Here is a 26,745-nt window from a genome sequence, read left to right as displayed (position 1 = left end):
GTTTTCGTCTTCAGAAAAGCGTTGAATGTGACGAATAAAACAACCCAAAAACATGTTTCTAAGATATTGTTCTGAAAGGCCACATCTTCTCCACATCCTGTGTTTTCTAACACTGTAAACCCAAGAGACAGACACAAATTTAGGGATCAAGTTGGCCAACTTCATAGAACAGCACAACTCCTATTTTACAGGGCACAAAGCTGTTGCTGCGATAGTCCCAGAATGATTACAGCCTGTCTGCTATGGGTCATATAGTTTGGCAAAAGAATATGGTCTTTAAAAAAGCATGCAAAGATGACATGTATATGAAAAACAGTAAAATGGATTAAGAAGTAACAACTATGTTCTATGTTAGGGAACACGATCACGTCTTTCATGTTAGCTCAAGCACTTCAGTTTTACAAGGATCTGAAGACGGATTTTTGTCTTCTTCCTGGGCTACTTCTTCCCTACCCACCTATGCCTCCCTTCTACCGCAGGGGGAAAGCCTACTTTCTACCATGGTAGGAGGAGGCAGAGGGGTGAAGAATGACAGGCAATTCCAAATCCCATCGTAATACCACAGGGCATCTTCCGCAAGCATCGCTCCAGCCCAGCTACACCTTCACACCTCTGAAACCCTGAAACGTTGGCAAGACCATTACAATGTTAGGAGGCAAGGCGGCACCAGCAACTGAAGACATTTTTAAACATTTTACCGTAAGAAAAACAAATCACGTTGCTACATTTAAGTAGCAAGTGCATCTTTTATTTTATCTACTGAAATTCTACAAACCTACTGTCCATGTCTGCTGTATATTTTGGACTTACTTTTTTCTTAAAAAGTTTTTAATATTCATACCTCTCCTCTATTCCAAGAATGGGAACTGACCAGAAAACAAATCCAGAACAGAATACGCTAAAAAGTAATCAATTCTGGCTCATCGTTAATATTTGCAGTATCTTCACTAACAAAGCCCTTTCAACATGTGGCTTGAAAGTACTGTAAGCATGGATATAATTCTTTGTATTCAGGGCCTCACTGTCGTTATTAGCCAATTCACAAAAACCAAGGAAATAAAAAGTTTCAGATTTTAGTATGTTAATAGCATTTAAAAAAAAAAAGACAAGAAAGGGCTTTCACCAGAAAAAGAAACATTTGTAACATGTTCTCTTACAGTTTTAGTTACATTATTGAGTTGGTAATTTCCAAACAAATTTTTACTACAGTATCTCAAGATTATTAAATAAACCTCTGCAAAAGTTGTATAGCCCAGTAAATTTTCTCCCTTATTCATTGCTATGGGTATATAATTTATCCTCATTATTGAAACATCATCAGGTTTGGAAGTTATAGAACTAAGAAAAGTGTTCCAGTAATACATACATATTAAAGTAAAACAACATTTAAAACAAGTTGAGAGCAATATATAGACCTCCAATTAAGAATTATTTTAAAAAAGGATAAAAAAAAGAGTCCAAAGTATGACAAGACATTTTGCATTACAAAACTCACAATACTTAATCTATGTACAATGCATTTTTAATAAAGAATGTACTTCTTCCAGTCATACTTTTATCTTCACTGATATAAGAATACTTTTTTTTTTCTTACTTGAAATCAGGTATAATAAAAAAAAATTAAAAAATCACTTAATCAAGAAATCAATGCTGTCAAGTTGTTACGGCCAAAGGGTACACCAGATACACGGATGGCACTATATCTATCCTACATTTCCCCCACTAACTCACATGCAACTCCATCCACACTGTTAAGAAGAGCTCAGTTATGCCACTATGAGGGCCACTCATTCTCAGTGAATACCACTGCATAAAATTACTGTCTTAGGTTTTCTCCCTCTCACAAAGAGTAACTAGGAACTAAAATTGTCTTTATGAACTTCTTGCATAAGATAATCACTGTCAGAATCCAAGTCCTCTTCATCTACTGATGTTTCTTCTGCCAGACGTTTCATGCCCCGCTGTTGTGAAATGGCCAATGCGTATTTAATATTGTAAATATTCCATTCACAGCTGTAAAAAGAAATAGGAACACGTTCAAAACAAGATTCCATTTTCCTCCTAAAATAAAAACACCTCTAAAAGAAGACCGTTGTCCTGGTTTCAGCTGGGATAGAGTTAATTTTCTTTCTAGTAGCTGGTATGGTGTTGGGTTTTGGGTTCAGTATGAGAAGAATGTTGATAACACACTGATGTTCTCAGTTGTTGCTAAGTAGTGTTTAGACTAAGTCAAGGATTTTTCAGCTTCTCATGCCCAGCCAGCAAGAGGGCTGGAGGGGCACAAGAATTTGGGAGGGGACACAGCCAGGGCCATATAAACTGGGGGCAGTTGGCCTGGGGGGTATCGCCGCTCAGGGACTAACTGGGCATTGGTCAGAGGGTGGTGAGCAACTGCACCATGCATCACTTGTATGTTCCAATCCTTTTATTATTACTATTGTCATTTTATTAGTGTTATCATAATTAGTTTCTTCTTTTCTGTTCTATTGAACTGTTCTTATCTTAACCCACAAGTTCTATATTCCCCCCCCCCCCCCCCCGATTCTCTCCCCCATCCCACTGGGTGGGGGGGGAAGTGAGTGAGCGGCTGCGTGGTGCTTAGTTGCTGGCTGGGGTTACACCACAACAACCGTCTCAAAAGTTCTAATACCACACTATCATCCACCAAATTACTCCCCACTTTTGTGCAGGGTTTTGATTTAAACTTTTAAAAATAACAATACATACAGTTTCGAAACATCTTCAAAATGACGTTGGATGCTTTTCTGAAGGAACTGTATCACAGGGAGCAGCTTCACTGACCTTGAATGGAGAAAACATGCAATTTGCAGTGCAATTTATATATGGAAATCTAGAACTTTTCTATACTCTCAAAATTTTAACAAGCATACATGTTAACTTTTCAACATGAACATTTTAAGATAATACTAAATGAACAAAAGCTCTTTGCTTTTAACTCTGCCCTCAATGATTATACTTAATACAAGTAATATATTGCCAGAAATAATTTTTTTTCTGATGTTTAACTGCAGCTTGAAGAACTAATTCTGCTTGCTGTAGTGACAACAGTTCCTTCCAGCTCCTAAAATGCTTTCTGAACAAGGAAGTTTGTTTTAAATCATCCTCTTCTACTTTAACAGCAACAAAAGGAGAAAATTTGTTCCAGTTATTTCAGTGACTAAACCATTAATACCCATGTTGAAGCAAGGAAAGAGTTACACAATGCACTGGTTTTTTTAACCTGCAGGACTCCTCCTCAGATTACCTCTCACTTAGCCTATTTTAAATTTGTAAATTTGCCTATTTTGTTCCCCAAAGTCTATAAACTCTATACTATGGGTGGGGTGAATATAATTCATAGACCAGGCCCATGTAGTTGCAAAGAACTATGTAGGAAAGCAGAGTACTAACAAGCTAGGAGTGCATGCTATAATCACAAGCTAAGTCTATAAAAATGCAGTCAGTACCTGCACATTATCTTTCGGTTATATTTAATATGCATAATTGTTTAAAAACACAATTGCCAAAATCCTACTATCACTCTTGAAATCTTTATGCATTTATAGGCTAAGAAAGCCATGCAAAGTTTTACCTGTAATATTTGAAAAATATTTTTGCAATTTACCCTCAGAAATCCTATCATGCATTCCAATTCTATCATACACACTTGTTAGAATGACAGAATCATTTAGGTTGGAAAAGACCTTTAAGATCAAGTCCAAACCATAACTTTTACTGTTAGTAAAGAAGCTGTAAAAATTAAGTAGTTTTAATTGTTGTGTATGCGTTATCTAGCATGTCAGTAAATGTTAAGTAAAAACGTTAAACTGACAGGTAAATAAATTTTAAAATACTTGTCAGTGTTTTGACTTTCACAAGATCTCACCTTGTTTTCAGTTTCTGTCCATGCAGCATAAGCAACTTATGAGCCCAAATAAGATAGAACTCTAAATGACAAGATATCTCAAATGCAGAGGCCAGGAACTCCAATACTTTCTCCACATACAGGTCTGGGAGTGATGAGCAGACAACATCAACTGTGCAAACAGGCATCAGAGTTGAATTACTACTTGGAGTAGCAAGAACGCATGAAACATGAAACCATAAGGGGAAGGAGAATAAAGCACCATCTTGGCAACTATTTGATTTTTAATACTGCATTTCAGGGTACAGTACCACAGTCTCTCAGGAGGCAAATCTCTCTTCTTTGAGCCTTCCAATCACTACTGTATTTAAAAGCAAGAACTTAACTCCCTGCCCCCGACCAAGTTCTTCCTCGTAACAGAATACTGTCCCCACCAGCTCTCCTTCAGAACTTTTACTTCCACCCTTTCCTCCTCTTTCAGTGTAACTAGACTTTATTGAAGTTTTGTTACTTTTGACTTCATATGAATTTCTGTTTTCAGTAGAACTAGTTACATGTAATAATCAGAGACAATGCTTGAAAAGACAGCAAAGTCACCTGCTCACAGAGTGTCTGAATGCTGTTAGCAACTGCGCAGCACAAAGCAGCATTATTTATTAAGCATTCAAAATAATCTCACACATAACTATGATGACATCATTATATATAATCCTCTCTCAAAAATAACCAACTCCTGTTCTCTGCAGCCACCCCACCTGGCCTATGTAACATTCAACTGTGAAAAAAGTTTTCCGCTCTTGAAGAAACAGGCACACATTCATTCTGTTCACAGTGGATTACAATGCCTGAAATTTCCATGCCTCATGCTCTGCTCCTGAGGTTTTGGCACCTGCCTACTTACCCAGTCTTGCCTATGTACATGCAGTTTTGATTAACTTCAGTAAAAGAGAAGTAAGTTTTGCCAGACAGAGGCAAACACCATTATGCCAACACAGGCACACAAAAGATCATTTACCCTGACATGCATAATTATTGGTCTTGCTACCTAGGGAATAAGGTAAGAAAATCCTACAAAGCAGTTGGCTTGCAACACATCTGATTTCAGACTAGAGCATGTTTTGACTAGATATAAGGAATTTTTATTTGTCACACATGAAACACTAGAAGGAAATAAATACCTTTCAGTGGGGTAACAACAGTGAGCTAAAGCTAAGAAAATACACTTCAAAGTTAGTATGAAGGAACTATTAATGGAACTACTGAAAGTTTATTTTTAAGGTCATGTCTACCATGTGTAGCTAATGAATGGGCACATTAGTTACCAAAATGATGAAAAGGGTGCTAAAGAATGATTTCAGTAAATAACCTCAAAGCTAAGTGACATCTTACTTATTCTTTTTGTTTCTGATGTCACAACTGTGAAAGCATCTGTCTCTTGTTTGAAAGAGCTTGGCACTTTAATAAGCTGTATGGTTTGTGTGAACACAGCCCTCTATAAGGACCATATTTAAATTTGTTTAGAGGGATGAATTTAACAAACACTGTAACTAAAGGACAAGATACCACCAAAATAATATTATTGGTTTTAATATCTAGTTGGAATTTCCCATGTTGCAAGAGGTCTGTTGCCTCTTGTCGTATCATCATGCAACCCCAAGTCTGGTTCTGCCTTCTTTCTAATATCCCATTAGGCACCTGAAGACAGTAAAAATATTCTCCTCCTCTTCTAATGACTGAACAAATGCAGCTCTCTTAAGCCTCTCCTCAGCTGTCATGCACTCTGGCCCTCCCATCATCTTCCAAGCCCTCCACCAGATGCTCCAGAGTACCAATGTCTGTCTTGTACTGTCGAGCCCAAAACTAGGCACAGCACTCCTGACATGGTCTCACAAGTGCTCAGTAGAGAAGACTAATCACTTTCCTCAAACTGCTGACTATATCCTTGATTGCACAGCCCAGTATCCGGTAAACTGCCTTCATCACACAGGCACCCTGCTAACTCATGTTAAACTTGCTGTGCCTCTCTAACATCAGCTGTTCCTGAGAACTGACATCCAAAAACTTCACCTGCATATCCAGACCTGATCAAATTCCATTGAAAAGTCACTAGATGAGCATGCAGTAGACTGGTAAAAGTAAAACATAAGTTAACACTAGAAAGTTTACTTTTTTTACAAAAGGCCACCCCTTCTTCCTCGTTAGCCTTCAGCTACAGTATGAAGTCCTTAAATATCAATGTTATATTCACCCCCCTGCCAAGAGCTAAACTCTGCCCTTTACGGCTCAACTCACTTGGCTTACACACCTCTCCTTACAGCTACTTCAAGCCAAATTTCATGGAAGATCCACTCACCTTCATTACTAGGTACAGCCTCTATGACCTCCTGAATTAATTTCTTTTCATTCAGCTTGAAGGCCATGATGATAGCCATAGTATACTCCTTCTGATGCAGTGTTTTGCGTATATTGCTGGGTGTGACATCAATATCCAGCTCAAAAGGATCAAAAATTAGCCCTGAGTCCAGTGAATAGATAAGAAGACCCTCTGTGGTGGTGGCTGCCCAACTTCGTCCTAGAAGAGAAGTAACAATATTTAAGAACAAAGCTGGGTTTTCTAGGATGGAAACAGAAGAGTAATGATAAGCAGATGACTCTTCATTGTTTTCAAGAAGAGGATAAGACTGAAAGCCATGCATCATTGATGAACCTGTCAGCAATGACAATGCTTGTAAAAAATAGCAGCTGAAAGTGGTGTACACTTAAGTTTTCCAATTATCCACTGCACAGGAAACTAGACTACAAACCTAGCAGCACTGTGTAACACCTGGAGAGACCATCTCCAAGGCATATGTACTTCATTATTACTCCTCCAATGCTCTACTCTTTTCCTTGCTTTATATGGAATAAAAAAAACCCTACATTAATTGTCAATACTCACCTGTAGGAGAGAATCGCAAGCAAGTCACTCTTATTTCTGGTTTAAAGTGCCGATAACTCATGTCACCTAAAAGAGAAGTTTAGAAGTGATTTAATATATTCACCAGAAGTTCATGGTCTAACTATCAACTCTAACTATGCTGTTATCATTATGCTGAAGAATAATGCAGAACATGCCAAAATCTGGCAGAGTTAAAGACAGGGTAAGTAAGGGACAGTCCATGCCGAAGAGATCCTACAGCTAAAGTGGTGGGACTGAATTTTGCTCTTTGAAAATTAAATCAGGACTGCTAGGTTCCATAGTCAGGAGGCCACAGTACCTCCTGTTTCTTGTTGTTTCTACTATGCAAAAGGGCCCACCTACACATCAGCTGAACACCTGCGTACCAGATCCCTGTGGCTACAGAACATTCAGGTAATCCTAACTTTAAAACTGAGCTGAACAATTCAAACCCTTCTTATCTTGTATCGACTCTACATCAAAGGTTTTGATCCATATAAAACTAGTAACAAGACAGCAAAGCCAAAAGCTGTACCTGTTTTTACTCCAGGAAGAGGAATGGCAACACCATCTTCACCTCCACCCCCTTCATCAATCAGAGCCATGCTCCCAAATTCGGTCATTTTTCTCCGATCCAAGTACTCCTAGAAAAACATGTAAGTTCACTGCACTGAATCTCCTCTCAAAACATCTGTATTAACTGAAAATCCTTCATAACATTCAGGAGTTATCTAATGATTATTTACTTCACTTTCTTCCAAAAGCTTCTCCAAAATCATGGAGAAAACTGACAATTTCACAACAGTGGGCAACAGTGTCTGACCACAGATGAGAATCAGGCTGCTTCAGTCTTAGAGGCCTCAGAACAGCACAACACAGTTTAGACTGTGGTTTCATATTATTATGATGTTGTTCTACTTAAGAGATGCACTGTTTTCCCAGATGCAGGCCCACTCTTCTTCCCCTTCGGGTTCTATTACTGCACTGCGCTAATGTAAGGGCTGTGTAGACAGGCAGCTATGCAAATGATGTTTTAGGGACCTCCCTGCCCTCCATTTTTAAATACCCATCCCCCTCAAGGATTCTTTTCCAGCTGGCTCACTTCTGGTGTCCTTTTAAGGATGTTAAAAAGGGTTACTGGAGTTTCTTCCTTCTGATGCTTTTCATCGTTCACTTTACTTTTAAAGGAATTTAATTTTCCATTTAACAATATTCAGAAACTGAGTTTGTAAAGGTCAATGATGTTCTTGTGTGTCCATAACAAAATCATTCATTTCTTTGCTAACATAAACAACTGACACCCAGGGAAAGTTAGCTTAGTACAAAATATTGATAATTTAAATCTTCTCTAAGTTAGGTGCAACTGACTTCATTATGCTTAACAGTTCTGCTCATTCAATATAAACACACCGCAATCTGGCAAGACTTTAGTTACCAGAGTGTCAGAAATTAATTTTGTTTTCTGAGATATATTTCCTTATCACTCTCCTGCACAAAATGAACCTGTCCTTAATGAAACATTCATGAATCCCACTTAATGAGATGTTATACCAAAACCACAGTCTTGCGGGGGTGTGGGAATGAAAAACCTGACTCCTCTGGTCACGTACCTCCATTGCATCTAAAGAAAAGTTGCATGAGATTTCAAATTTTTTCATAAGAATCTGTTCCTTGACATTATATATACAGACAAATTTTGACAATCCACCTGCCAGAATAGACTGACCATCTGCTGAGTAACACAGAGTAGTAAAAGATCTAGTAAAGAAAAAGAGAAAGTAGTTAATTCCACTGCCATATCCGAGCTAAAACGTAAGTACAGCATGAAGACACAGAAGAATAACCATTCCATGGAAAAAACTGAGATCTTCATTCTCACAGTATGTACTTAACATACAAAATCATTTACCACAAACAAGTACTTGGTGCTTTACTATGAATCATAAACAATTTAGAACATCAACAGCTTTTTTGAAGTACTTCCATACTTCTGATTCTGAGTTAAAGCTCAATGAATGAGTTCTCAGCTACACCCTACACAACACTAAGGATGGTCAGAAGAGCTAGAGAAAAAACAAAGTCATGGTATGTTTTAAAGCAATAGTTGAGAGCTCATCACCAAAAAAACACTATTTTTTTTTTCAGAAAGTCATTGTTTCCTTTTTTCATTTTGTTTTGAGTGGGAGCAATATGGAAAAAAAGAGGGGCTCAAGGGAAAAAGAGAAGAATGAAACACAACTTCTATATTACCCTTTTTGACAGCATACAAATTCAATTTGCCTTCAAACATTACTTCACATGCATAGTAATGTGGAATAAAACCCACAGCATATTTACATTTAAAAAATGTAACAGTTTCTACACACTAATAATTACATACTAGTACCTACATAACAAGATATCCACTTAAAAACCTAATGCCTTTAGCAAATGAACAACTTGTCATGAGAAGCTTAGTATTATGCTGGCAACCCAAGTTTATAACTGATGAAAAAGAACACATGCTCAGAATGATGCTGATTGGTGGGTGATCACAGCAAAAGACAAAAAGGATCCATCCAGATGTCAAGTCAGGCAGTCTTTTAAAATCCAACATCAGAATCAAAATATTTGAACAGCAGATGCACTCTGAAATCTTCCCATAAAAAGCAAATGGAAAGAAACAATTCAAAAGCAAACCAGTGTGGCACCCTCTTTTCACTGCAATCTCATTTACTTACTTTCCCTTGGCTGCTTGTTTGGCAGTTATTTTATCAAGCTCCTTCCTTCCCATCTGAAGATCATGCCTTCCCTCAATTGAGCCAGTTTGCACTGCATTTTCATGATCCCAAAACGTTATCTGTCCATTCAAAGCAGCAACTGCAAGCTCCTTGCCATCAGGACGGAAAGCAACAACAAGAACTGCAAAGAATTTAATTAACAGTTAAAAATGCAGTCAGATCTGTTTCTAAGAAAATACCCTATATTTTTCTAGGATCTCATCTCAACTACCAGAAAAAGCTTAAGAGTAACAAGTATGACTGTACTTTTTCTCTGGACAATATACAAATGTTTAGCTAATTGTAAAGCTAGAGCTAGTATTAAATAAAAAAAGATTTCTTCTACTGTTAACTTAATACTATAGAAAACTATCTGAACTTTTGGTTTTCTTTACCAAGAATGAGTCTGTATTTAACATGTTCTGTTGTTCATTCTTGAAATATTTTTGCTAATATTTTTATATTTGATATAAGATGAAATAAAGGTTACCATCCGAGTTCAGTATTAGCGTCTCCTTAGTCCTCCAGCTGTCTAACATATCCCATAACTTGACAGTTTTATCCCAAGAACCACTAGCTAGAACACACTTCATTGGGTTAAAGGACAAACTGCTGATGGGGCCCTCATGACCTGATAAGACCTAAGAAAAAAAGAAAAGATAACATGGAATTAGGTGAAAGAAACTGAAATTCATGTAGTCTGCATTCAGTAAACTCTAAATATAGCAATGAAAACATGCCTAACTTGTCCACACATGCTTGAGGTCACTTTTGGAAATATGATACGTACCACTGATTCTCAACTTTTTCTTTTCAGAAGTTTTAAAAAAAATTCACTGAAATGCTATCACTGCATAGGCACCTACAACCACTCTTATGCATGCACATAGACTCTTTACAGACCAAGACTTAGGGATACGGTGCACTTCCCCCCCCTCAGAACAATCAGACCAACTGTGAAAAAGCAAGTCATTGCTCTGAGAATTTAGTATGTCCTGCAGCTGAAAACATTTAAGAAAAAACACTAATAAAAACTGTGAATAAGAGCAATATAGATTTTTATGGCACGGAGCTCCTACTCCTCTCAAAAGAAATCAAGGAAAGAAACTAAACTCAAAACTCTGGAGATCCACTCAAATATATTCTGAGTTACTATGGTGATATAGTATTGAATATATATTCAATAGCTATGCCAAATTAAATGCATGAATTGCACATGTATAAGATGTACAATAACGCTTAAGAATTGAAAATAGCAAATGCATTTGATTTACTCAGAAGTACTGTGTCCCTCCTTTATTATATCTACTCTGAATAGAAGGCATTTCAAAGTAGCAGCAAGACAGTGGGGATTTAACTTAATAGTTTTCTCACCCAACATTACAAAAACCTTCTACACAAAAAATCATGTCCCTGCTCTGCTCCAGCAAAACTGTCCACAAAATCTGTATTGATCTTCGGACAGTACCTACAATTTCTTCATTACCTGCAGAAAATACGTAGAAGAGAACATCTCTGAACAACTGCTGAAGGAAAGACTCTCATGCCCATGTGTTAGCCCCGCAATATTGGTGTTACTTCATCAGCTAGCAAGAGCTCCCTACTCAGAAATTCTAAAAAACTATTTCCCACACAAATCCAGCATAGCCTCCATGCAATAAATAAAAAATTGCTGAGAGTAACAGTGTAGCTCCAGTTCTTGAATATAAACACAATAAAACACATCATGTTATATTAAAACCCTCCCACTAATCCCAAAGTGACTTAGTATCATCACGATCTATATTATGTGTTAAATTCAAGCCCTCCAGCATTGTAGGTCCTTACATCTAGCAGCCTCCCACTCTGCATTGACCAGATGAATATTTCAAAGGAATCCTGAGAACCAGCTGACACAATCTCGCCACTGGAGTCCACAGCTAAACAAGAGAACTGACTTGGTCGTGGAGATGTAAAGGTACGGAAATTGCGGTATCTGTTGTAAACATCAAAATAAATTATGAGAACGTTTTAGGTAGATTTAAACGTATGTTTTACAAACATATTGAAAAAAGGATTTCATTTTACTTGTAAAGTCTTTTAAGCTAGCTACAGGAAAAATATTCTTTGTATAAAATTAGATGCAACACTTCAGCATGATTCAAAGACTCAAAAAAGGTATTAACAACTCTGCAGAAATAGCAACCAAAAATACTCAAACAGAAGGGCTTTCTTCAATTACACAGCATATATCCATCCTTTAGAAAACATGGGCTTGTTTACATATCCAGTTCTGTACATAGTTGTATTATAATTGGCTCAACCACTAAAACTATGGCAAACATTCCATTAGACAGGTGCCATTTCCCCATTTGAGTAGTAGAGCCAGACAATGATCTTACTGGCTTTCCAGCTTCTCTGAGAAAAGTTATTCCAGAATTTTCTTCACAGAAACTGGATGGAATGAAAGGTTTGCTAAATGCTATCCAAATTTGAACCAAAAATCAATAAAGCAGTACTCACATTTGTGCAACTTCAACTTGAAACAAGCCATCAGCAGTTTGCTGTATTTTGGGAGAAGAAAGCTGAAGACTAAATAGGACACAAAAGCTTTTCATAAATAGTTACCTGTGTAGATCAAAGGCACGCACTGTTCCATCTAGGGAAGCACTCAAAATGACATAACCATTGGAAGTAAAAGTTACAGCAGTTACACCACTGGTATGTTCTGTAAAAGTGACAAAACAAAAGCTGCTTGAAGTGTTCCACACTTTCACCTGCAAGACAGACAAGAAAGGATTCTTAGAATCTCCATCATCAGTTCAGAGAGAAAGTAAAGGTAATGCAGTAAAAGAGTACAGAAAAGTTAGTCCTAGAACTCTGCAATAGCATAAAGGACTTTCGATACCATCAGTAAGGAATTCTACTCAAGCGAGGCAAACAGGCCACAGCTTATCATTAAACCCCTAAAGAGACATATACAACACAAAAATCTACATGGAGATAAACAAAAAAATTTTGAAACAAAGTTAATTTTCAAGGAAAGCTATAGCACTTGGTGAGTATCTTGGGCTCCCAAGCTTTGTACTGTCCACAGGTAAGACAAGTGTCAAACTCAAAACCAACTGTGAAGCCATTCCAGAAGTTACAACTGAAATATTTCAATCTTTTTTTTTCCCCGAACAAAGATGTTATGTGTTTAGCTATCTGCAGTTCAAGACTTCTGGGGTTTGGTCAATTTTGAATCCGAATATCAGAAAGCAAGAAGTGGCAGGTCTTTTTCTGACATTCAGAAGTTTTGATAGGAAATAAGATACTATCTTTGTCCCATTTATACGCCAATAGATCGTGGGATTACTCTACAAAAGATCTTTAAAAAAAAGGTACATGTACACATAGCCTATCATTTCAATACAAGTCATCCAAAAGAAGCTAATTTTTCTTTTAAATAACAAGCTTCTGCAATGTTCCATTTCAGAAAAATCTGTTTAGGAATTGCCCTTTTATAAGTAATTTGAAATTAATTTCACATCAAACCCAATTATTAAAAGGGCATGAATTTGGGTGACTGAAATTCATTCATGCCAAAATATCATAGAACCACCACAAGCATGCATAAATTAACATTTGATGAATTAGACCTTTTTGTGTTTATGGTGACTGCATCTATAATAATTAAAAAATCATCTGCTAAAAAGCGTAAGTGATGCACTTTGCAGAGGATACCAGCAATAATAAATCAAAATACATACGCTGTAGAAAAATATGTATCAGTTACAGTAACAGATCTTTCCACATAAAATGGAAGTTGAAGCTGCTTACTACGCTATTAAGACTTAAGGTCATATTTCAGTAATACTGCCCCACTTACTTTCCCATCCTCCCCTCCAGTTACTATGTACTGTCCATCTGGAGAATACGCTAATGAAACCATGCTGTTGAAATGTCCTTGCTGCTTCAGCACATAGGACTCACTTTGCCATTCCCACACCAGGAGCTGACCCAAACCTGTAAACGCATGAGAAGGATTATGAAGACAATGACCCTGTAAATGCAAGCCACAAAACACATTAATTGCAAGCAACGTAAAAAAAAAAAAAAAGGGTTGATGCAGATGGGTTGCACTATGCATCTATCAATCCTAATAAAAGCCCTTTCCCTTTTATAAGTTCAAGGCAACTTTCCTCAAAAAGCAGGAGCTGTTACTTGGATTAACATTCTTAATACTACAACAGCAATGCTATCAACCAGCTGATAAATGAGCTAGAAAGAAAAGCAGGGCTGCATATAAAAGTATAATCTTTGTTATACATTTACGATTATGGACTGGGTGGGAACGTTGGAATATCCAGGCAGCTTTGTAAAACGGCATGTGCAACAAGTGGCAAAGGAAGAGAGACTGGGCCCAGAATGAAAGCATATTGTAAACTACAAGGCATATGGGCTTTATCCTAGTTCTGCTAGAGTTTTCATATATGAAACATACATTTTTTCCTTCATAAACAAAGTATTTTCCTGAATCATAAGAATTCTGTGAGAAGAAATTGATTAGGGATACTTGCTTTACTGTATCTAGACACTACAGAGATGAGACTATAAATTATTAACAAAACTTTAACGTTTGGATTTGAGACGAGTAAGAGGAATTTGGGCTTGCATGCCCACAACATTCCTCATTTTTCCATGAATACAGACTAAAAAAAAAAAATTTACAAACCTGAACAACCAAAGGCAATCCAGTCACCAGTACAGTTGATAGAAATTGAAGCTATCCTTTGGTCTGAAATACTGAAGTAAGAGAATTACCCAATAAACAAACTTGAGTTTTCACACCTTGTGTGATAAAACTTCAAATCTAGGGTTTATTACATCTATTCAAGCAAGTTCTTTGATTACTTTACTGAACTTCACTGTAACACCAAAAGCCACATACAAATTCTTTCCTTTATTATACTCAAAAACATCAGACAAAACTGCCTTATTTGGAATGAAGACAAAAGAGTATCTACATCCCAAACAAAGATGTACTTGCCAGTACAGAGTAAAACTCCCCACATTCAAGGAAAAAAAAAAGTATTCTTTTCTGCAGGGAAATTATGCATTCTTTAGCTAGTATCATACAGTGATGGAAAAGAACTATGGTTTTATTTTTCAACCTAGAGACAGTTTACACATAATTTTACATATGTAGAACTTTTTTTTCAGTTATTGTCTTTATACTCTAAAAGTAAACTGAAAACGAAATCCAAAGCATTGAAGAAATCTATAGACTAACTAACTACTCAGGAGATCCTCATGCAGACCTCACCTTTCCGTAATAAGCTATGGAATGGAGTTGCATGGTATTTATTACATGAGCCTAACTATGATTCTGCCTTCCCAGGAATTACCGTACTAAATAGATATTCATGTTTTAAGATTTTTGTGCTGATTATTCAGCCTTCACTACTAAACTTGGTGTGTTCTCAAACAAACAAGAACCCCTCCCCAAAAACAAACCAAAAAAATGACAACCCCACACCTCACCTCAAGGAGTGGATCAGGTTGAATTCTGGAAGCTCGTGGAGGTGAAAGATTCCAGAGGCAAAGCCAGTGACTAGAAGGTGTGTTTTCTTGTGATAGGCTGCAGATGTCAGGTTATTAAAATCTCCCTCTTTATTAAAAAAATACCTGGCATCAAAGAAATAAGCGGCAAACTGAATGTGAAAGAAAAGTATGCTGTTATAGCTGCTTTCCAGTATAGGGCAAATATTTTGATCAAGGTATCCTACAACAAAACTAAAAAGCAGTAGTTCCAGAAATTGCTAAATATACGTGCTTTACATAGCTAGTGAAAGCTAATTCTTTTCCTCAACATTTACAGCTGCTGCAGTAATCTGGTTATCAGAAGTGACACCTGATCACATGCAATGAAAGGGACTAAAAGTTAACCTCAGAAGACCTTCACTGTGCATTTCTTTTTGATCATCTAATGCCAATATGGATGGCTCTCATGAATTCACTGGTTATCCTTCTATGTGTGAGTCCTCTTACAGAGTAAGGAATTGAAGCAATAGTTGTAAATACTATATGCCTAGTAAAGAAGGTTTTCTCAGCTTCTTTGTAGAAGAATTCTTACTAGAATTAAACAGGTAAGTCCCAGATAGTCAATTAAAAGAGCAGCTGAATATTATCCAACAGTTGTATACTCCAAATTCCTTCAATCTGGAAGCATTGTTCACTAAGGCCAATTCCAACGTGGGTTGGGGTAGAGTACTTTCTTTATACTTCCTTTACAGTCAGAAGCTGAGAACACAAGCCTAATGTCAGGTGTTCCCAATTGGCCCCTAAGCACATCCTATCTCTCCCTCACTCCAGTAGAAGAGATTGCCTATGAACATTATCCTTCTTCAAGCAAAGCTAAATGCTGCGACTATCTTAAAACTGGATTATTCCTTGTGAGCCACATCTCCTTTGATGTGGACAGATAGGGAGATCCTTCAGGAAGGCATCTCCAAGTAGCTCACCAAAGAGGCTGATGAGCTATCTTTATCAAACGTTGCTGTCACCTCTTGAAGACAACCACTCTCTTCCTGCAAGAGCTCAAAGCCTCTAGACTTAAGGAGATACTGTACTAAAGACCTCATTACACTTTTTGAGTTTAAAACGATAAACACATACAACATAAGTCAGTATTTCTTATTAAAATTACACTGACTCATTATTCTGAAGGTGAAGGGTATTGCCCTTCATGCAGTCAAGATAAGACAAATGGGTGTTCTACTGAAACTATTTAAAATGGGATTTACAGGAGATTACTAAATTCTGGGCAGAGTTTTATACTGCTTTGAATGAGTGAAAAAGGGTGAAAAAAGCCCAATATAGTAAATCCCCATAACAACTCTGTCTTTGGAAAACTGAAAATCACTTACTTTGCAACACGTGAATATTTAACCTTATCTCTAGTCTCACGTTCATTTGGATTGGCTTTTCCATGAATTTCTTCACCCTTTGGCTCTTCGAGAAACTCTTCATCATTTTTTGCTGCATTCTTTTCCCTAGCTGCATCTTTAGGGGGCATGGGCTTCAAACCATCAAGCTCCGTATCACACTGCCACACACAGAGAGCTGCATCCTGGCTAATAGTGTACAGCTAGAACACAAACACACCAACATACGATTATCGTGTAATACCTATGTTTTGTAGTCTGCTGTCTTGGTATGAATCTAGACTTGCAGAAGAGTTAGCAAGTCTGCGTTCTATCATGAGGATAACACATTACTTAGTCCTCTAGAATTTGAAGTGCTTTGATTTGGAAAATTCATTTGTGCCTAGAACTGGTGATTTACTTTACCTGCCCTCAGATAATTTTTGAAAAGACTGAAGGCAATTTGTTTACCAGTTAGCACTACAGATAATTAATCTTTTCATATTTAAAACTGTAACTTTTGGGGGGAGCAATTTTAAATAACTTACTCTCCTTCTAAAATTTACTTCTTCAAATGTTCATGGAATTGTAAACTCCCAATCACAGCAGAGGAATCGAGAGACATACTACTCACGTATTTTATAAATTCTGAGATATTACCAAAATAGTCAGCATCCTGTGAAAAATACCTGATCTACAGATCAGATTCTGCTTGAACTATTTTAATACTAAAATTCAAGAACATTATGTGATTATACATACATCTAGACTGTTCTCTTCAAAAAAGCAGGCTACTATTATATCCTTATGCCCTCCAAGCGAGTAGTAGATCAAGTTTGCCCATCGTTCTGCTCCAAACACCCATGTAGACATGTCCTTGCTCCCTACTGCAAAACATCTACAAAAGAAAAGGCATTTTGAATTAGAACTCTGGTTTGCAAAACTCTTCACTGACTGGAGAACATTCTGAGTAGAAAGATACACCAATCACCACCTTAAAAGTAACTTTACACACAAGAGAGTTGTAAACTGAGGTTGGCAACTCCAGCAAAGCTAGATGCGATTAAACACATTCAAAAGGTCAACCGTGGTCACATTCCTAAGATATGTTCCTTGTACGGATAACTAGACATTCTCAAGCAAGAATCCATTGTTGATCCATAATACATGCACACTTTATACTTTCTAGCCTGCCTAATTACAATTTTTTTTAATTCAAGATAGAATGAGAAACAGAAGAGCCAAAAAGAATTTTTAAAGCTAGTACAGTACTTTAGAGCAAAAAAAAAAAAAAAGGACTGTAACATGCACACGAATATTAACAATGTGAGCAGGTAGACAGTGCTTTAGTTTATTAACTCACTTGGAATCATCAGTCCAGTCAATACAAGTTGTTTCATCATATGGACCATAGTAAGTTTTGTCCAGAACAAACGCATTAAATTCTCGTGTCCTCCCAGGAGCATGGTACATAAGAGCAACATTGTCTTTTGTAATCACAAATTTCCTGTTGTATGGGGGGGGAAAGCATAATTGCACATAAAGCTGTTAAAGCAAACAATTGTTCAGCACAGATAGCAATACAATGAAACAAAACAATGTTAAAAACGTCTCCACGTAATTAAAGTGATAAATATGGATTGCTTTCGAATGCAAAACAAAAAGTTATTTGCAGACTGATATTATCCCCCAACTTACACATCATAAGACAGAAAACCTTCAGTAAAAATTATTTAAGTTGAATATTTATTCTCTAATTCTCACAAAAGAAAGAAAAGTTCAAACATTCAAAACAGGATATTCTATTTCAACCTCTCTTCACCTTCATATATTGGCCATTTCCAGAAAAACAAATCATCTGCACCCCGTTACGCATATCCTTTAATCTGGTCCTGTTGCCAGTATAATTCTGTAACACAGAACTGCGATTCCAACTTCCAAGCAAAAACTCATTCAAGATCACTTTAAGTCAATCCAACTGAGGAATGCTGCCAAAAGGGGAACTTCGCACTTTTTCCTCTCGCTGTTCTGATACTTCTAACATTTATGTCACCACACTTTGGATCTGTGACCATGCAGTTAAAATATAAGGGACATGAAAAGAAGCACTCGATTCAGAGAACTGCCTCTTTCAGTAGTACAGCTGTCTTAAGACTAACCCAAGTCAGCAGAGAAACCACACCACCACAAGTGCCATCATGCAACTTTGCAGCACTGACTGTCCCCCCCGTGGGCTCTTTCACCTTACCTACGATACATAAGAACAGTTAAGACTCACAGCAAATCTTCTATGTTTCTAAGAGTCCCACCATAGACAACATCTGTGACAGACAACTTTCCTGCCAGTATCTGTTTCCAAGGCTTTGCTTTAGCACTTTTCTCTCCCTCTCAACTTTGCAGATGAAGTGACCCTGATCAGCTCTAAATCTCCCCTATGTTAATCAATAGATATCATCCACAGGTTAGTCAGAATATCTTTATAATCACAACTAGCTTATAGGGTAATTTCTGTTGTTTTGTTCCAAAGCATGCACGTTTTACTTACTTGCCATCAGGGGAAAAGCTGACACTGTGAACTGGCTTGTGAAAATAAAAGTGATGTATCACACATTTCCCGATCAAACTGACAAGCAAGGCAGCTCCCTCTGTAAAGGCAGAAAAAGAAAGATCATGGAAATAATCGAGTTCCCAAAGAAACCATAATGCTAGCAAGCTTAGTTTCTTTCCTTGAAGGGGGGGGAGGGAAGTACCTCCTCAGAAACTTTTAAAGTTCTGTAAATAAAGATATCTTCCCCAGAAATTCTAACATAATTTTTAAAGCAGAGCACTTCTAATTTGTGTTAAGGTTGAATATCTAGCAATACGGACTTTCCCCTCTTAAGGCTATATTTTTATTTCTTTCTTTCAGAAAACAAATGCCTCCTTTATGAAAGTACCTTCATCAATTAGAATGGCAAGACTTCCATCTGGAGAGAGCCCCACACACACAATATTAAGTCGTGTAGCCAATGGGAACGTCTCACACTTATTACTGCAAGAAAAAGATAGAATGGTAAATTGAGTACAAGGATGCAGAAATAAGTCATCTTTGGTATCAATGAAATACAGTCGGATACCTATGCTAAAGCCACAGAATCGGCAGATGTGAAACCCCCCAATGACTTTCTTTGGCTGTCACAACCCCAAAAACACCGTCTATGTAAGAGACGGGCTCCTGAGCAGAATACCGGCATAACGAGCATCAATCACAACTCTGGCCTAGAGGAAAAGGCAGATGACAGTCTAGGCCTTCCCACATACAAGAGACAGTACAAGACAGAAGCACACAAGGAAACCACGCGACTAAATCAAGTACAAAACTTTTTCCCTCCCCTCTTTGTTTCTAGAACACACCTTCACGTACTTCTTACACTATTCTCCCCCCAGACCAACGCGCAGAAAACCTGCACTGCGCAACACCTCGACAGTTATTCTACCAGGCAGGCTTCTACCTTTTAACGCTAAGCCAGAAACTCTTCGGGATATTTTGGAAAGCAAACCACTCTGAAAAACCCCAGCCCACGCCAGCCGCGGCCCCACACGGCGCAGCAGGGAGCTCGCCGGTCCTGTCACGCAGGACGGTGGGAGCCGGCGGTGCAGGGACCCCCACCATGGGCAACGCGGACTTGGCTGTCACCCTGCCGCCCTCGGGTCGGGCTCCACAACCTCCTGGGAGCTTTACTTACCCAACCCCCCCCGCCCCAAATAATAATAAAAAAAAAAAACAAAACAACCAAACCGTGCTGGCAGTGCCAGGCCCTCCTACCCGCCCGGGCAGGGGCTGTCAGAGTGCTAGGCCGGCGGGCCTGAGGGGGGAGCCGAGGGGGGAGGCAGAGGCTGTGGCTCGCTTACTTCTTCAGGTCGAAGACGGAGATCCTGTTCCCGACGGGGCTGATGAGGGCGCTGCCATCGCGGGTGAAGCTGAGGTTCCCGCGGCGGTACACGGTGCCCAGCAGTCCGGAGAACTGCGAGGGGAGGAGGAGGAAGGAAAGAAGAAACCGGGGGTGAGGACGGTTAAAGGAGCAGGGGAGGAGAGAGGAAGGCAGGGGCCGCCGTCCCACGCGGGCGGCTGCCGCCGGGCACTCACCCGGTACGCGAACTTCATGGCGGCGGCTCCACGTGAGGAGCCCGCGGAGTCACGGCAAGCGCTGCGGTGCCGCGCATGCGCCCGCAGCGGAGGCGGTGGGAGCTTTCTGCCGGAGGAGGGGCGGGGCGGTCGAAGCCACTGCCGGCGCGCGGGGGGGGAAGCGCGCTGCAGAAGCCGGTGTCCGCCGCCCCGCTCCGGCGTTAGGAGGTAGAGGAGGGGACTCGCTACCAGGAAGCCGGCGCCCCTCGACGAAGCCCGTTCGGCGTTATTGGTCTCGCCTTTCTCCGCGTGCGCGGGGGCTTGGGCCTGTGCAGCCCGGGCCGCGCTTTCCCGCGTTCAGCCGTTCCCCCCCTCTCCTCAGGGACCGGAGCCCAGGCGGCGGGACGTGCCCGTCCCCGCTCTGCTTCGCTGGAAGGAGCCCGGCTATTCGGAACCCGAAAAGCAGCAGCAGCCCTGAGGCGAGAGGGCAGCTCTTTTTCCCCCCCCCAAGGAAGTGGCAACCCCGGTCAGATACCCGCTATTCCAAATACGTCCCCTCGTGTAAGTTCAGAAAGTACGTTTCTGTTAAAAGTAGCTTTGGCTAAAACAGACGAAACAATCACTCCTTCAAAACTTAAGGGAAATGGGAGAAGTCAGAGCAGCAGAGAAGTTGATTTCTTTTTAAAACATGTATATTTAGAACTGGAACGCTTACAATTTCATTAAACAATCTTAGTACAATGTGTTTAATCTAACAGTATATTACAGAACAATGTGAAAAATGATTTAATAGCAAACCATGAAAATGGAATTAATTATATAATACCTGCAGTGTCAAAGTCACTAACTTGTTACCTTTTCCAGTCAAAGAATCCCAGCAGTCATTTGCACTAAATGATGCTTTGGGTTTTATCCAGAATAAAATGGTATGATTTCCACAGAGAAAGGGCATTCCTTCACAGAAAGAAGATGCATAACAAGAACATTTTCAGCTAGCAGGTCTACTTTATACATCTATTTAGACATACTGGGTTTTTTTAAAATAAAAAATAATAATTTAAAAAAAATGTTTAGACCAGTGCAGGGTGCCTAATCATTTTTCAACTTAATTGCGATTCCTTTTGGAAAGAGGGTTTGGTTTGGTTTTTTTCTTCCCCTTTATCATTTAGCAGAACCTGAGTTTAGAAAAAAAAACAGCAACAAAGAACTTGTCTAATGAGCAGTTCCTCGCTTTAGTTTTACCGACAAGTATTTCGTATGGGGCAGTTTTCCTCTGTGGAGTCTGTTGACAACGCACCATTATAGATCTGCAAGTAGAAAAGGTCATTCTCACATTAAATGCACAAGTTTCAATATCAGAAGCAGGACATCAGAAGGAGTTGTAATTTTTCCAGTCACAGGTGGATTTGCAACATTCACAAAAATTACACTTTTTTTTTTTTACATTTTTTTTGTATTTACATTTCAGATATAAATAATGAAATTCTTTAAGTTACATGTTTTAACTTTGCTTCACAATTATTCTACATCTGCAAGCTCTCCTATATCAAACCAACCTCTTTCTTCCATCATGAATGCGGAAGTCTGGCCTCTAATCAGTAATAATTACACTAAGCCTTTATGATGAAAGGTTGACTGTTCAAGTATCACATCATACTGAAATTTTTGCCCCAATTTTTAAATTGGAGCAGCAAACCAAGCCACTTAGAAATGGTGATAAAAGAAATTAATCTGGGAACTCAATAAGCCAAATAATTTATTATTAAATTCTATCAATATCTTTCTTTGGTAAGAACTATGCAAGAGGATGACCCAACCCCCACCCCCCAAAAAAATCATATAATATGTGACATCACAGTGTCTACTCTGTGAAGGAGAAAGCCTCAAAAAATTAAGGAATTTTGTTCAGTTAAGATTGTTTAAAGCAGTAGCTCTTCCATGCATCTAAGTATGTAAATGATGGAAGTTTAATACAAAATTGCAATGGCAGGAATTAACAATGATAAAACAAAACAAAAAAAAACCACCAAACAAACAGAAAAGCAAAAAGCAACTATTACACCAGTGAATGTGCTGTTGTATGCTTTGTTGTGTTTCTGGCACATGTGTGGAAAAGCCTGTAAATTACGTAAAAATCCAAGATTTGGATAATTAGATCATCGAACTCTAAATTGTAAAATATTAAGAAAGCATGAAACAAATCTCTCAGCTGCCAGAAAAAAATAACAAAGTGGTCCAAATATTTGGATATTTTGTTTTTGTTGCCCTGTGTTGCGATGCAGGATGTGACCGAAGGGAGAAAACCCAATAGCTTACACAAAACATACTAAAGTGGCAATATAAACTAGCTGACACAAGCTTCACTGTACATTTAAATTGATACAATTGTCTGGTGCTTCCATGGCCAGTACACGTTGAATGCCATAGGTATCCTTAGAGTTAGAATGTTACAACAAAGACTAATCAGGTCATAATTCTTTAAAGTGCTTTCATATCCAGTTTCTAATGGGTTTTGTTTTCTTTGTTTCCATACCGAGTTGTCACGTGATATTGACTTCCAGAACATGGTCGTCCTTGCTGGGAATGACAAGTATTTGCATACCCGTGCTGCAGTTGAAGACCTGACCAGATGAAAAGGATTGCAGACGGGGCATTGGCAAACCTTTGTGTTCCCCACTAGCTGCAGAATGCAAGCTACCTCTGCTCCTTATGCTGCTGCTCTCAGCTTGATCATCCACATTCTTGTCCACAGATAGGTTATCATTTTCAATCCAGCTATCTGTTTAAGACAAAAACCCACAGTTTTATTCTACAGAGTGATTAAACAACCTAAAAGTTATTTCAGAGCTCAGACACATAGTCAATTTACCGCATGAAACCAGGACAACAGTTAACAGATCATCTCTGCTGAGGTAACAGACTGCACGCTTTTGGCCAGCAGCAGATGTAAGAGAGTGAGTTATATTGACTTCTAAGGAAAATTTAAGTAGCGTTACCTCACATTTGTCACAGGCTAGAAGTTCCTGGAGCTCTGCTGACAAATGGTAAGTTGGTTGTACAAGTGAATTCTTACTACAGCTCTGGGACTACTCAACAGTACAGATAAATACTCTAGGTGGCTGTGGTAATTTAAACTCTTCATCTAATCTGGTTTATATGTCATAAATTTTCAGCAGTTCTTTTATTCCGTACTTAATCCTTTCAAAAACTGGGAAAAAACTTCAAAACTAATGAAGACACAGTAGATGTGCATTTTACAGACAATGAAACCGCAGGATTAGAGGGTTATCAAACAGTTTTCACTTGACTATAAATCCAGTGACAACTAATTTGCACAATAATCTTTAAAGGAAATATAAGAAAACAATGCATTTATTATTCCTCCTCACAGATTAAGGCTGCAACCAGAATTCAAAGTTCCCCTTACAGCAACATTTTGTAAGTTTCAAATCAGAACTGTGAGCGAAGGTAAGTAACAAAGACACCTATGAGTACTTGGTCAATATACTTCCTCGCCTTTTCTCTTTACACAAGAACACAGGAGAAACAGGATCATTTCTGTAAGTAGCCATGTAGTCAAGATAGCTTTACCAGCATCAAGTTGCATGGAGTGAGCAGAATGGTGAGGGAGGTATTTAAACAATCTGACATCAGGAAAAGGTAGATATCCAGCAAACAGGGGCATCACTTCCATGTGTACTTTGTGAGTTGCTCGAGCTGCTACAGGCATAGATATCACTCCAGAACTTTTTCCACAGACTGCCCAGTTACTACTGTTGTCAACAACTGTAAGAATAAAGAACAAACACTATAAAGATCTTTTCTGAAAAATGAAGAACCGTCAGTATAGTTTCAGAGCATTTTTAAAAACAGTATTTTAGCAACATCTAAAAGCCCACCAGCTTCTATGTGTGAAGAGCTGTGCAAGGTAGAATAACAGCCCTACACAAAAGGGACCATAATTGGGATTCAAGCAAGTATCCATCCAGTCTGAACAGCATTTATATTCCACTTGGAGAGCTTAATGAGGAAAAAATAAAATACTCTCAGTCTAGCAAAATGAAAACTGCTTTACTGAGCAGCTATACTCACAATACAAGAATATATGCCATAGAAAAGTCTGGCAGATGTTGTTATCAAGACAAAACTGGGGAATTTCATCAATATCCTTAAGAAAAGTAGTCTTACCTTCATACATAAGTTTTGTTGTGCAATATCCATCTGATTCTGTTAATGCTTCATCTCTGTCAACCTCTGAGAGGTCAACAAGTCGGGTGATTGACACCTCTAAGGAGCAGAGTGAACCTGTTTTACAATACTCTGACCCCAATGGTGGAAAAATCTCAGTTTTCACATGATACAATGTCTGTCAGGAAGAAAACAGTGCTGTTATCAAGAAAAAAGGGGCATTTTACTTGTGTTTAAACTGAACTGGACAATTGATACAGTACAAACTTAATTTTACATTTACCATCCATTAAACCTTTTTAATGCAAGATTCAGTTGTAAGTAATGTTCACTTCATTATCTTGCTCAGTTTGAGAAAACAAGCACACCATTTTCCCCTCCACTTGTGCTTTAACTCAGCCTTTCAATGCTCCTAAATGGATACCAGTCTTCATATTGTTCAAACAAACTTGTACTAGTTTCTTGGCTCCTCACTTTCCAGACACATCACTCAAATCCTGAGTAATACAGAAGAACTACTTCATCACTCTTACCATCACAGGCCCCAGAATAATGGTGTTCACATTATCAGAGCTAATTTTTAATTACTACAAAATTAAATTTCTACCAAGCTCCCCCACACACACACTGTTCAAATGCAGTTAGTTCTCTTTAAAAACTCCAGAAAGATGCTGATACAGGTGCCAACAAATGCTACTGAGATGCCAGTAGGTAAACAAATACCTAAAATATTGTTCAATGCCACTTTGTAATAAGCAGGTAGAAAACATAGCAACACTGAAAACAGACAAAAGGATTTAACCAAATGAGAGTCTTCTCATGTTGCATCCAAAAGGGTAACACAAGACTGAATTTAGAGATGAGATTGAATAATGGTGATAGAATTCCTTTAATAGGAAGTTACATCTAGCCTATACACTTCCTAACTGATCAAAGGAATAAAAAGTTTGTCCATAAAGGGAAAGAAGAAACATTTAGGCTAATGGCCTACAAAACCCTAAATATTGCATTAGAGGAGCTCATCTCAAGCACTACAATAACCAAGTCAAATGCTTTCAATAGCAAAGATTTTTTGGAAATTGCAATTTGCTTTGGAGAGCGCAGTCTTAAGCCAGCAGGGAAAAAGCAGCTCAGTAATCCTCAGTAATCCAAGGGCAGTTTCCATGGCACAAGCCCAGGAAGGCAAAAACACAGAAAAACAATGAAACAAGATCAAGGACACTTGAGCAAGTGTTACGTTTCCCCTCCACCCCCTCCCCATTCCAGTGGCAAGTATATGATTCCACCATATCATACTAGGCTTCAGTTCTATTGTTCAAACTGGCTTTCCAATGATTCTAAGTAGGTATCGATCTCATTATGTAAACAGAAGTTTTCTAATGTATTTTTTTTGATTTCCCTTTCCATATATTAGGAAACCATATTCAGTTAACATATGCTATACTTAGAAGAGTACTTACAAAAAAATTTTCCACTTGGAATTCATAAGTGAACGGCTTCAGGGTAAGAGACTGTTCTTCAGAGGTAGCTGGACAAAAGCTGACTGAAAACAGGCACTGCAAGGAGAGAGGAAGCTCTTTTGTCCACTTCAATTCCCATACAAAGAATATTGATTGCTTACTGTATATGACCTGAAAGAGAATGTTTATAGTATTAGCTCCTTCCTTCCTGTGAGAAAGAAGCAGAAATGCACATACATATGTTTGTCTGTTCTGGCACTAATATAGTTTATAAAAACAAATTACCTGTTAAGTGTTAAATAAATCATTAGGGAAAATATGCAACCAAAATAACTAATAGTAATTTTTTTTTAACAATGCACATCTAATTAAAAGGAGGGGTGCGTTTCACTGTCAGAACCAATGTTTCAAAAGGGAACACTTCACATTCAAGTATGTGTGAAAAATGTTTTATTCAGAAGTCAAATTTAATAAAAATATTAATAATGTAAAGTATATACTTTTCCTAGGCACCAAGAATGGCCAATTTAGTATTGTGTTCAG

At 38.4% G+C, this 26,745-nt stretch overlaps 2 protein-coding genes and 1 long non-coding RNA gene across 4 annotated transcripts in view; 1 reads left to right on the top strand and 2 right to left on the bottom strand.

Annotated features, from left to right (window-relative positions):
* Positions 1 to 1,064: 1,064 nt before the first annotated feature.
* PWP2 (PWP2 small subunit processome component) lies at positions 1,065 to 20,631 on the bottom strand. The gene is made up of 21 exons (XM_049835064.1): positions 20,576 to 20,631; positions 20,341 to 20,453; positions 19,386 to 19,480; positions 18,995 to 19,094; positions 17,813 to 17,956; positions 17,212 to 17,347; positions 16,453 to 16,673; positions 15,068 to 15,211; positions 14,259 to 14,329; positions 13,413 to 13,549; positions 12,170 to 12,318; positions 11,390 to 11,537; positions 10,053 to 10,203; positions 9,524 to 9,704; positions 8,414 to 8,561; positions 7,339 to 7,447; positions 6,804 to 6,869; positions 6,219 to 6,437; positions 3,887 to 4,037; positions 2,728 to 2,802; positions 1,065 to 2,013 (listed from the first exon to the last, which is right to left on the bottom strand). Exons 1-21 carry the CDS (start codon positions 20,591 to 20,593, stop codon positions 1,854 to 1,856), a joined length of 2,736 nt encoding a protein of 911 aa, XP_049691021.1. The 5' UTR covers positions 20,594 to 20,631; the 3' UTR covers positions 1,065 to 1,853.
* Positions 20,632 to 20,765: 134 nt separating this feature from the next.
* Positions 20,766 to 23,144, top strand: LOC126053119 (uncharacterized). Its single transcript, XR_007510271.1, has 2 exons — positions 20,766 to 21,115; positions 23,092 to 23,144. It is a non-coding gene; the product is annotated as an uncharacterized LOC126053119 (long non-coding RNA).
* TRAPPC10 (trafficking protein particle complex subunit 10) overlaps positions 21,229 to 26,745 on the bottom strand; it is a 43,083-nt gene continuing 37,566 nt past the window's right edge. Inside the window, exons 20-24 of one of the 2 annotated variants that reach the window (XM_049834832.1) lie at positions 26,203 to 26,373; positions 24,743 to 24,920; positions 24,146 to 24,340; positions 23,088 to 23,333; positions 21,229 to 21,861 (exon numbers count right to left, since the gene is read on the bottom strand). In XM_049834832.1, the coding sequence (XP_049690789.1) occupies positions 23,095 to 23,333; positions 24,146 to 24,340; positions 24,743 to 24,920; positions 26,203 to 26,373 (783 nt within the window). In that variant the 3' untranslated portion in view covers positions 21,229 to 21,861; positions 23,088 to 23,094. Of the gene's footprint in view, positions 23,334 to 24,145; positions 24,341 to 24,742; positions 24,921 to 26,202; positions 26,374 to 26,745 lie in introns of both variants that reach the window. The other variant, XM_049834831.1, reaches the window with a different exon arrangement.

Source organism: Accipiter gentilis, chromosome 32 (genome assembly GCF_929443795.1).
Source record: "Accipiter gentilis chromosome 32, bAccGen1.1, whole genome shotgun sequence".
In the NCBI taxonomy this organism is placed as follows: Eukaryota; Metazoa; Chordata; class Aves; order Accipitriformes; family Accipitridae; genus Astur; species Astur gentilis.
The sequence above is the reverse complement of the archived record's forward strand: the minus strand, read 5'-3'. Positions and strand labels throughout refer to the sequence as shown.